Here is a 12,869-nt window from a genome sequence, read left to right on the forward strand (position 1 = left end):
CTGTCTACACATCAATGTGTTGGAACTCAGGGCCATTTACAACGGCCTTCGACAAGCGGAGAGTTTTCTTCAAAACCTACCGGTTCTGATTCAATCAGACAATGTCACAGCAGTGGCTCATGTGAACCGCCAAGGCGGGACAAGAAGCAGAGTCGCGATGGCGGAAGCCACAAGGATCCTTCGCTGGGCGGAAAATCATGTAAGTGCTCTATCAGCTGTCTTCATTCCGGGAGTGGACAACTGGGAAGCAGACTTCCTCAGCAGACACGATCTCCATCCAGGAGAGTGGGGACTTCATCAAGAAGTCTTTGCAGACGTAACGCATCTTTGGGGAACTCCTCAAATAGACATGATGGAGTCACGCTTCAACAAAAAACTTCGGAGGTATTGCGCCAGGTCTCGGGACCCTCAGGCAGTAGCAGTAGACTCTCTGGTAACACCGTGGGTGTTCAAATTGGTCTACGTGTTTCCTCCTCTTCCTCTCATCACAAAAGTGTTGAGGATCATAAGACGAAGAAAAGTACGAACGATACTCGTTGTCCCAGACTGGCCTCGAAGGGCCTGGTACTCGGATCTACAAGAGATGCTCACAGGAGATCCCTGGCCTCTTCCTCTGAGGGAAGACCTGTTGCAGCAGGGGCCCTGTGTATTTCAAGACTTACCGCGGTTACGTTTGACGGCATGGCGGTTGAACGCCGAATCCTAGCGAAAAAGGGGATTCCGGAAGAGGTCATCCCTACTTTAATAAAGGCTAGGAAGGAGGTGACGATAAAACATTATCACCGTATCTGGCGAAAGTATGTGTCTTGGTGTGAGACCAAGAATGCACCTACGGAAGATTTTCATCTGGGTCGTCTTCTCCACTTCCTACAGACAGGAGTGGATATGGGCCTGAAATTAGGCTCTGTTAAGGTACAGATTTCGGCCCTCTCAATTCTCTTTCAAAAGGAATTGGCTTCTCTTCCAGAAGTCCAGACGTTTGTAAAGGGAGTGATGCACATCCAGCCCCCTTTTGTGCCTCCAGTGGCACCATGGGACCTCAACGTGGTGTTGCAGTTCCTAAAATCACACTGGTTTGAACCGCTTAACAAGGTTGAGTTAAAATTTCTTACCTGGAAGGTGGTCATGTTGTTGGCCTTAGCATCAGCAAGGCGGGTGTCAGAATTGGCGGCTTTGTCACACGAGCCCCTACTTGATTTTTCATGTGGATCGAGCTGAATTGAGGACACGTCCGCAATTTTTGCCTAAAGTGGTTTCTTCGTTCCATATGAATCAACCTATTGTGGTGCCTGTGGCTACAAGTGACCTGGAGGATTCCAGATCCCTGGACGTAGTCAGGGCCTTAAAAATTTATGTAGCCAGGACGGCTAGAATTAGGAAAACAGAGGCTCTGTTTGTCCTGTATGCGGCCAATAAGATTGGCGCTCCTGCTTCGAAGCAGACTATTGCTCGCTGGATCTGTAATACGATTCAGCAGGCTCACTCTACGGCTGGATTGCCGTTACCAAATTCGGTTAAGGCCCATTCCACTAGGAAGGTGGGCTCTTCTTGGGCGGCTGCCCGAGGCGTCTCGGCATTACAACTTTGCCGAGCGGCGACTTGGTCGGGGTCAAACACTTTTGCTAAAATCTACAAGTTTGATGCCCTGGCTGATGAGGACCTAGCGTTTGCTCAGTCGGTGCTGCAGAGTCATACGCACTCTCCCGCCCGATTGGATGCTTTGGTATAAACCCCATGGTCCTTACGGAGTCCCCAGCATCCTCTAGGACGTAAGAGAAAATAAGATTTTAAACCTACCGGTAAATCTATTTCTCCTAGTCCGTAGAGGATGCTGGGCACCCGTCCCAGTGCGGAAACTCTGCAAGACTTGTATATAGTTGTTATTTTACAGTTGACATCGGTCTTGGACTGTTACTGTCGTTTGTTCATACTGTTAACTGGTTATGTATGTTCCAGGTTACATGGTATGATTTGTGTGGGCTGGTATGAATCTTGCCCTTGGATTGCTAAATCCTGCCTTGTATTGTCCATCTCCTCTGTGCACAGTTCTCTGAGGTCTGGAGGAGGGGCATAGAGGGAGGAGCCAGTGCACACCCATAGTCAAAGTTCTTTTTAAGTGCCCTATCTCCTGCGGAGCCCGTCTATACCCCATGGTCCTTAGGAGTCCCCAGCATCCTCTACGGGCTAGGAGAAATAGATTTACCGGTAGGTTTAAAATCTTATTTTTACATAATGGAACTATTGGTGCCAGAAGTGGGCTTTTTCTAGAAGCAGGCAATTTGGTAGTGTGTAGCATTAAACATGTGGCATACTAAGTATGTTTAGGGGTGTTGCAGATGGCGAGAAATAGAGGGATACCTGAATTCTAGCACCCTTTTCTAATTACAGATTTTCCTTTTCTATTTGTAGGTTTTCGGCTTTTTGTCCACCATTTCCTATTCTGTGAACACCTACTTGGCGCTCAGGAAATGGAAGTTTGGCAGGCGATCCCAGAACATGCGTCAGTCCAGTGACTACATGAGAGCGCGCAGCGAGTCTCGCGACGTAGACAGCCGCCCTGAGATTCAGCGTTTGGATGCTTGAGCAGCTCAGAGAAAATAGGGATTTTCCTTTTTACGTGGCTGGGCTTGATTTGGAAACTGCTTGACCTGTAAGGTGGCAGGAAGGCAGAGCAATGTTTTAGCTCATTCCAAGTGGGTTAGAAGAGAAATGGGATTTCAGAACCTTGAAATGTCCCAACATTCCTGTACCGTTCTTCACATTCCATATTTCTTTCTGTAAGGGAGAGTAGGGTCACAAACTTCTGCGGAGGAGCCACATCAGGAAGTTAGTGTCCTATATAACCTGCTATGGAATGTTTTTAATAGACAATTGACCAAAAAAACACACACAAAAAACTACGTGGGATCAAATAGGATTTATGAAGTGACTGTGGCCTTGGTTCTATGAAGAGAGCATTGCCTAGCACATTAATTACCCCCAGAGGAAAAATGTTAACTGTCTTGAGGTTTGTACAATTCTTATTTAAAAAATGTTTTAATCATTCATTTTAATCGTCTGTCTTCTACTATTTAAATTTAATCATTTTGGATTTTCTTAATTGATATATTTTTTTTTTTCATCTAATAAGATTTTGGATATTTTATAAATGTGGCAGAAATTGTTTTGGCAGTCTCTTTGGGCTAAGAAATTTGGGTTATGAAGTAAAAACGGTTACCTCTGGTAATTTTCCACATTTAATATTTAAATTATTTTTAATTTGAAAGTCCTAAGTAGCTTGTGTATAATATTGAAATGTATTTTTCCTTTTTGTTTTAGTTAATGGAAATGTAATTGTATTCACATCTGATGTCATTCTTGTAACAGTGATGTAAGCAATATGACGCCACTATACGTATGCAATATGTAACACTATGGACTGAGAATCTAACGCTAGTTCTGAGTTTTGAAGCAATATTTTAACTAAGTTTTAACTTTGCTGAAGGGAATTAATTGCTGAAATAATACTTAGGGGGAATTCAATTATCCACAAAAATTTTACCTGTTCGAAAACGGGGGTAGCCTCCAGCTTGTTGGGACTTTTTAGCTTCAGCTTATTCAATTAAAGCCCATTTTTTGCACCCGTTAAATTCTCTGTTTTCGTGCGTTAACGCGCAGAATCCGTGATAAGTTCACTTACCTAGGTGTTAACACTGTTGGCATCATGAAAACATGATTGTTAACGGATTTTTTTTTTTTTTTTTTTTTTTTGAGATTGCGGAGGTCCTGAAAAAAAATCCTTGATAACTGTTGTCGGCGGGCAGCATTCAGAATTAATTGGATAGCCCCGGGGGATCAGTAAGCCTGCAGTAAATTAGCATGACTAATTGAATTTCCCCCATAGGGGTCTATTCAATTCTTGTCGGAATTCCCGACTTGTCGGAAAAACTGCACTTCCCGACTTTTTTTTTTTTTTAGGTCGAATCTGGATTCGACCTATTCAAGTCCAGTGAAGTTTTTCCCGACAAGTCAGAATTCTGACTTGTCGGAAAACACGTGGATCGGCGGATTAGTCGCGGATAACTTGTGGGCGTTTCTGACAGGTTTTTGTCCCGTTTCTGACAATGCCGATACGACTTTAAAAAAGTTGGATCGCCATTGTCGGAAACGGGCAAAAACCTGTCGGAAATGCCCGCAGATTGAATACTGAAGTGTCGGATCCTCTCCGTTGGAGAGGATCAGACAATAATTGAATAGACCCCATGGTCTGCCTATGAAGAATAATCAAATCTAACAGTGAGAAGTTGATATATATACGGGATGTAAAGATGACATGCGCTGTTCACTTCACTACAGTTACAGTGTGTGGAGTATTCCCTGCACAAAGCGCAATATCTGTATTTCTTGGGAAGTGCATATGATTAACAATATAATTTCTCTTGTGCAGTATATCTGTAGTTGCACATAGCTCCTAGTTTTTCTTTTGGCAGTTTATTGAACCGAATATCCCAGCACCATTCCATATACTCTGCCATATCTTTAAGTATACAGAATCCAAACCAATAGCAGCTCATTTAAAAGACTCCCAAGCATATAATCTACTGCCGGCGCCCCCTACGGAGGGAACATTGATGCCGCTGAGCTCCTCTTTATATGGACAGCTGCGAGTGCATACTTGGCTCACTTGGTTGTCAAGCCGTCCCTTTTCCAGTGTTTGCATATCACAGGTGTCCAGCAGCGCGCCAGCTGTTTGCATATCACAGGTGTCCTGCAGCGCGCCGGCAGTTGCCCATCACAGGTGTTCTGCAGCATGTCGGATGTTGCAATACTGAAAACACTGCAAATTTCTGCTATCTGTAAATATGTTTCTAATTGCAGTATGGCTGCCATACTCGTACTGTCCATCTACATTTTATGCTCTAATTTCCATCTAAGGGGTAAGGCACAAACTGCATTTATTTAAAAAAGAAAGAAAAACAAATATTCCACAATTACACGCCAGTCCCAATTGAAGTGCCGTGCACCAGAGTTATGCCAGGTAAATGTAGCATATGCTCATGTACCACTTATTTTTAACTTCACTCCAACCCCCCCCCCCACACACACTTTCCAAAATGGCATTAACCTCCCACGATGTTAGAAACTGCTTCCTTTCACTTAAAGGGGGGGGGGGGGGACATGAAGACAAGGTATAATATGTGTACATGACCAAGCAACGCTCAGCAGTGTCAGTGAAGCGTTCACAAACAAGCTGTTTCCTAGCGATGGGGACTGACCTACAGATGTGTCCTCGTACATCTAGACTCAATATGCCATCCAGCATGACATGCCTTTGCGAGAGTGAGCCACGCTGGGCATGTTTGTGATGCCGGTGTGCGTCTTAATCACTAAGCAATGCGACAAAGCCACTTCACGGATTAATTTCATATGTGCCACATCTGTATGTGACTGAGTCTGCATACAAAGCACAACGGAACTGGGCATGCAGAAAAGTTGTAGCTGCTGCTGCAACGTAGCACTTCGTATTCAGATTCAGAGACACAGATATAAAAGCGTTTCAAATTAAATGAATCAGTGCAGTACTGTGAATCTGTTTTGTGCGTCGCCTTGCGACTAAGATGCAGCTTCGTGCAAATAAACGACTTGCAAGCAATACAGCATCTTTGCCGCGGTCTGTGAACATGTTCTTACTGTGCTCAGCTGGTGTTCGAACACCTATGCAGGAGTAAGTGTGCACGTGTGCGTAGACCTGGCCCATCTGCTGAGCGTGCATAGTTATGATTTCATGCAAGATGATGCAACGCCAACTACTCGCATTGCATCCGCTCCTGCTGCGTTTCCAGGCATTGTGCACAGAACCGTTTGTACAGGTACAGTCCAAGGATTGCCCATACTGTCCCATATGTTATCATGATCCCTTATGTTTGATAGGCAGCCTTATTATCGTAGTATCACCGTCTTATTTTTTTTTCTTTTATTTATTTTAAATGCTGTGCTTTAAACTTTTGTTCCATGCAGTATACAGCCGCATCTACAGTATAACAAAGGTAATAAAGCTGTGCGCTCGGTGAGTAGTGATGTATATGACTGTCAGCAGCGACTTGGAGAGGGAATGCCAATCCCTCCAAAAAGCACTAAATACAAACAAAAACCAAGTTGCGCTCAACAATCAGAATGGATGCATTTATTATAAAATTTGTAAAATACAGCAATTCTCCCGGGAGTACAATAATTATAAATGAACAGTCATAAAATATATACGGTACAGAATCACTGTGTCCTAATGTATTTAATTTTGCAAATATTATGAAATAATTATAACAATATGGCCACAAACAGTATGATGTATTGAGCAGTAGTGGTAGTAATTACACTCTTTTAAACACCATATAGGTCTGTATGCTGGTAACAACTCACTTGTTGTATAAAGGTCCCCAGACAGTCCTTATTCCATGCGAGCATATATTGGTTTCCAAATTTTTTTATATAGAAAAAGGTTATCCTTGTGAAAAATGTTAGGCACTCAGGTGCATATAAAAGGTTGAAAGATGAATATTGTCCACTGAAACACAGATCGCTGTAGCGGTGTTTGGCAGGGAGAGCCCGGAGTGATGTTTCTACAGCCAGCCGTTTTTACCCCCGCACGGGGGAGGGGAGAGCGGTGTCTGAGATAGCCGTCGGGTTTAGAGTGGAATATAGCCGTGCACAGGCTGTAAGACCCAGATGGCTAGATGTGAACTCTGTGACACGGTGTGCATGTGTTCTCACCCAAAAAAGGATGTGCTTGCCTCCCACGGGCAGCTCCGACTGAGCCTCCCTCCAATTCACCTGATGTAGACACGGGACTGTTGGAGCCACAGATATGTTCCCCTGGCCGTGTGTGAAAAGCAGCGCCACTTTGAATGGTGATGTCGGAGTTGCGTCTCCTGGCCCAGCTTCAATACGGACTCGCTTTGATAATCCACCGGCTGTGTCAGAAAGGCACCGGAACCCCGACACCTGAGCGTCAGCACGGTGATGTAGCTGTGCAGTGTAGCGGCCGTCAGGAACCAATCTCCTGTGTGGGCTCAGAATAATCTGGACTTCAATGAATAGAAGGGTACACCTGCCAAACACCGCTACAGCGATCTGTGTTTCAGTGGACAATATTCATCTTTCAACCTTTTATATGCACCCGAGTGCCTAACATTTTTCACAAGGATAACCTTTTTCTATATAAAAAAATTTGGAAACCAATATATGCTCGCATGGAATAAGGACTGTCTGGGGACCTTTATACAACAAGTGAGTTGTTACCAGCATACAGACCTATATGGTGTTTAAAAGAGTGTAATTACTACCACTACTGCTCAATACATCATACTGTTTGTGGCCATATTGTTATAATTATTTCATAATATTTGCAAAATTAAATACATTAGGACACAGTGATTCTGTACCGTATATATTTTATGACTGTTCATTTATAATTATTGTACTCCCGGGAGAATTGCTGTATTTTACAAATTTTATAATAAATGCATCCATTCTGATTGTTGAGCGCAACTTGGTTTTTGTTTGTATTTAGCATCTACAGTATAAGCAGTTTCCGTACTCACTAAATAGCTAGTGAGTTGCCCCTAATGTAGAATGTAACAGGCAGGCTACAGTCCCTGCTGCACTCTTTTCCATAGATAACCCTGCCTCAGTCTCCTGTACATCAGCTTACCATACACAACATACTCTCTGGTACCTTTCTGGATAAGAGTGATGTCTACAGTGGAATAATCTGTAATGAAAAATCAGCATTTTATACAATCTGTTACCCTAGAATCAGAACTTTGATTTAAATGGGTATTTTACTTGCGTCTTGTAAGAATGAAAACAGAGAACGTGGTAAAACTAGCAGCTGCTGGTACCTGTAACAAGGTGACCTTGGACATTTGGTGACATATTCTGATATTGGTCTGTAGATACTGATTGTTGGGGTGCGTATTCTTATACCCCTTTCAGGCCGAGCATGGACCCGGGAAAACCCCAGGTCATGTGTCGGTGTGAACCTAGGTTTTGTGCCGAGGCTCTGTGGCCCTGGTCTTGACCATTGTTTGTTTGTTCCTGGGTTTGAGATGGATACGTTGCAGTATGAAAGGGAAATTCCTGGGTTATGTTAAAAGGAGCTCAATTTAGTTGTGGCTTGCACCACCTGCTGGCCGTGTAAAGGAATGGGCATCTATCGGAGCTATTCAATTGTTGCTCCGATAGATGCCCATTACCTGCAGCAGACTAGCAATAGGCGTCTAATCGGAGCAACTTTTGAACAGCTCTGATAGACTCCCATTGCTAAAGATGCCCAACAGGGGGCACATAAACAAATGAATCTGCCCCAATAAGGGGTCCTTGCCTCGGTGTGAAAGGGGTATCAACATGGGTTGAAGCAGCAGTGTTTATTATTCTATCTCGGAACTGGGATTTTGGCTTGAAAGGGGTATTAAATTAGCTAACCTCAATCCCTGGTATTGGAGACATGTATGCATTTGCATTTACAGGTTGAGTATCCCTTATCCAAAATGCTTGGGACCAGGGGTATTTTGGATATCGGATTTTTCCGTATTTTGGAATAATTGCATACCATAATGAGATATTATGGTGATGGGACCCAAGTCTAAGCACAGAATGCATTTATGTTACATATACACCTTATACACACAGCCTGAAGGTCATTTTAGCCAATATTTTTAATAACTTTGTGCACTAAAAAAAGTGTGTGTACATTCACACAATTCAATTATGTTTCATATACACCTTATACACACAGCCTGAAGGTCATTTAATACAATATTTTTAAGAACTTTGTGTATTAAACAAAGTTTGTGTACATTGAGCCATCAGAAAACAAAGGTTTCACCATCTCTCACTCAAAAAAGTCCGTATTTCGGAATATTCCGTATTTCGGAATATTTGGATATGAGATACTCGACCTGTACTTGATCTGTCCAATGGATGTTTGACGCACATGTAGAAAACCATTTCAGCCGTAAATCTACTTTCTGTCAATGGAGCATTATTGTGCATCTTAGGTGTATGACATTGTATTAAATCTTGCATTACCCACTCTTGTTCTAACACTAAAACTAACTTCATCCACACTAACCTCTACCTGCTCATATTGTCCTGTCATGTATTACCACGTTCACCCTTCTCTTCCTCCCTCATAACACTAACCATTCAGCATCCTCACTGCCCCCGTATCCTGCCACACCTCCCCCCCCCCCCCCCCCCCCCCCCTTTAACACTACACATTCCATCTGCTGGGTCCACACAATTGTTTTATTATGTCTTATATAACTCCCATAGAGTTTCTCTGACGTTATATAAATGCAATAATAACATTTACAGCTATTTTTTGGGAGTGAATTATGGTTCTTTCTGAGCCACCGGAAACTAAATCAATCACTGACTAATATATAATATGCCAGTAATGTGGAAACTGAAGTTCTACTTCTCCCTTTTATTTCTGGTAATACGTATGTAGTCTGAGCATGAGGGTGCAAGTAACACAGATTAGGGAGTTTATTTACAAAGTGTTGGACTGTAAGGTATTGTAAAGTGCAACGGAATTTGCTGCACTATAAGAAAAAAAACCTGATAAATAAATAAAGCCCTATGCTTCAGATCAGGTTTATTCCCAATGTTTAAAAGGGCAGTGCTTTTACTAGCTGTGTCTTGGTGGTAAATGGCGTTGGGTATACGTTGCCGGTGGCCAGGATACTGGCCGTCGGCATACAGGCGCCGGATTCCCAGAATGCCGGCAGGGGGCTGAGCGCAACGAAAGCTCCTTGCGGGCTCAGTGGTCGCTGCACTCGCCACAGGTTCTACACCCACTCTATGGGTGTCGTGGACACCCATGAGAGGAAATAGCCGTGATTCCGGCTGGCGGTATTGCGAGTGTTCGGAATCCCGGCGTTGGTATGCTAATCACTGGGCTCCCGGCCACTGGCAACGTAACCGCATCCCGGTAAAAGCTTGGTCCTTTTTAATATCCGGCATAAGCATGATTGGAGGTGCTGGGTTGCTTCGTAAATAAACCCCCTAGATGAGGACTTATGGACCTAATCATTGTATTTCAGTTGAAGTCATTGGCTTTGCTACCGGAGAAGCTCTGAAAGCCTCCGTCAGCAATTCTAGAATAGTTGCCTATCCCTGAGTAGTAGAACGTCATAGCTGCAGGTACTTCACCAGAATGAAAGAGTCTTTCTGCGCAAAACTGAAAATTCTGTCTGTCGGAAGCTGATGAACTGAACATTGTTCCAGACTAGGAATCGTTTGGATTCTGGTCTTTCATTCATTAACCGCCTGGATTCAGCTATGCTTTACTCTCTCATGCCGGCAGCCGGCCATGTATTGGGACATACACTACTTGAATGGAAAGAGCTGACCTTGGTAGGAATGAGCAGAGCTTTACTGACATATGGCAAATACTGGGAACCCTCCTGCTTTTTACATGTAGACAGCATGCTGCCCATTAACCAGTATAGAAATATGATGTATTGTTTTTATACCATTGACAGACTGTTAAATTCAGCCAATGGGGTTGCATGCAGGTCGTCGCAGGGATCAATGATCCATATTAGGCGTGTCCTTGCTGCAATCCGTGCACAGTGGGGAGGAGCCTGTGTGTAGTGACACCACGCTGGTCTAGCAATAATACAGTACTTTCTAGGAAGCGTGTCTGTCTGTAACAAGTCACTAGTTCCATCCCTTTTATCTTCCATTCCAGCATTACCAGTAATAGTGAATCGGTACTCTCTTTACAGTAGACGTGTCTACTTCTACCAAGACTAGATTGGGGGAAGCGCTAACACAGACACAGCCGCATGTTACATGGTGCTTACATGAAGGCAATTATTAATCGGACTTTGGCCCTCATTCCGAGTTGTTCGCTCGGTATTTTTCATCGCATCGCAGTGAGAATACTCTTAGTGCGCATGCGTAATGTTCGCACTGCGCATGCGTCAAGTAACTTTACTAAGAAGAAAGTAATTTTACTCACGGCTTTTTCGTCGCTCCGGAGAACGCATTGTGATTGACAGGAAATGGGTGTTACTGGGCGGATGTACGGCGTTTTAGGGGCGTGTGGCAGGAAACGCTACCGTTTCCGGAAAAAACGCAGGCGTGTCTGGAGAAACGGTGGGAGTGCTTGGGCGAACGCTGGGTGTGTTTATGACGTCAGCCGGGACCGAAAAGCACTGAATTGATCGCACAGGCAGAGTAAGTCTGGAGTTACTCAGAAACTGCTAACTCGGTTTTGATCGCAATATTGCGAATACATCGGTCGCACATTTAAGATGTTTAGATTCACTCCCAGTAGGCGGCGGCTTAGCGTGTGTAACTCTGCTATAATCGCCTTGCGAGCGAACAACTCGGAATGAGGGCCTTTGTGTCTATGAAGGTACGTGTCTCTTGGGTTGTAGTCCTTATGCTCCGTGTCGGCTGTGGTCGTCGTCTTCTCTTGCGTGTTTTGTAATTGTCTCACCTTGTGTGCCTTCGTCTCGACCTGCACTTGTCAGTCATCACACATTTGTGTATGTGTTGTACATTAAGTAAGACCGGATGTGTGTACTGTTCTGTGTGCTACAATAGTGAGAGACTTGTAACAATAATATGTAATAAAAGATCAAATGCATCTTTTCCTGTGAAAATGCTGACAGATTTGCTGGGTGTTTATTAGGCTTTTTTATAATGTGTAATCTTACAATGGTAATACTGATTGGCCAGAGGTTTGGGTTTGATCTTCTGTTTCTATGAAATGAATACAGTTGTACGCCACAGTTTAGGCCTGAGCCCCTCATTGTCCCTTATGTTTCTTGTGATGTCACCTGATGCCCCTGCCCCACCCTCACAAGTGGTGATAAGATAAATTGATTTGCTTTTTCTATTATTTTACTAAATTTAGAGTGTTTATAATTCTGGATTTAGTACATTCGTTTTTGCTCTTTATGGGGCCTATTTATTAAATATTTGTGGGTTATTCCCCATAAACACCAGTTGACAGGGGCTACCTGCAAATATTAAGTATCCCCCAGATGTACTATTGGGGTATCGCAGCACACATCTTCAATATCTTTCTCCATTCTCTGCCCGCAAATGCAGCTCCTGTAGATTTCTATGGGGGCTGCAGTGCTCACTGATTTACCAAGCTCCGGAATTGCACAGCACATAACACGTGTGGTCCACAGACGGTCCTGGCTCACAATATTGAAGTGAAATGAGGCTTTTGCGATCACTTCTTTACACATCACAGGGACGAGCTCCTTTCAGAGCCCCTATCCGTGCATGTGATGGTACGTTCCTGCGAATGTTAATGCCGTGAAAAGCAGCTACATAGGCTCCTATATTGTATCCTGCTCCATTGCCCAGAGAGCAGAATGACAAGTGACCACACATGGGTGAGCAAACGAAGATGCAATTGTTAGGAACTGTGTACGAGTAGCCACAGAACTCTTGGGGCCTAGTAATGTGGTTACATGGTGACCAAACACAGACAACCATTTTGTGTTTTTTTTTTAATCTGATCATTAACCTGTATCTGGGTTCCACCTGCTGCAGATATGGCAGCGTGTGGGCAGCTTAGGAAGAGCCACTTCTGTGTACTAGTAACCTGTATGTACGCCCAACGTAACAATTTTCTGGCTTCTATTCCTCTGTTGTCCTAACCTCCTCGAGTGTGAATGATCTTAATAGCACTAGTAACATCTGATGGCACTTTCGTCTTATAGATGACTTTCTTTCGATTTAAGTGTTTAAAAGCTGTATTTTTGTATCTAATGAGATCTTCCTTATGGAATCACCAATATTTACAGGCTTTTCTTGTTTTCCAAGTGCATATTGTTTAATAAATGGATATAGTAAAA

General features: G+C 43.5%; 1 protein-coding gene across 2 annotated transcripts in view; it reads left to right on the top strand.

The window, feature by feature from the left end:
• The window catches only part of CMTM4 (CKLF like MARVEL transmembrane domain containing 4), a 57,282-nt gene extending 53,653 nt beyond the window's left edge, over positions 1-3,629 (top strand). For both annotated transcript variants that reach the window (XM_063945558.1, XM_063945557.1), the window contains one exon: positions 2,410-3,629. In XM_063945558.1, the coding sequence (XP_063801628.1) occupies positions 2,410-2,583 (174 nt within the window). In that variant the 3' untranslated portion in view covers positions 2,584-3,629. The remainder of the gene's footprint in view (positions 1-2,409) is intronic.
• Positions 3,630-12,869: the final 9,240 nt, after the last annotated feature.

The sequence above is a fragment of the Pseudophryne corroboree genome, chromosome 11, assembly GCF_028390025.1.
Source record: "Pseudophryne corroboree isolate aPseCor3 chromosome 11, aPseCor3.hap2, whole genome shotgun sequence".
Lineage (NCBI taxonomy): Eukaryota > Metazoa > Chordata > Amphibia > Anura > Myobatrachidae > Pseudophryne > Pseudophryne corroboree.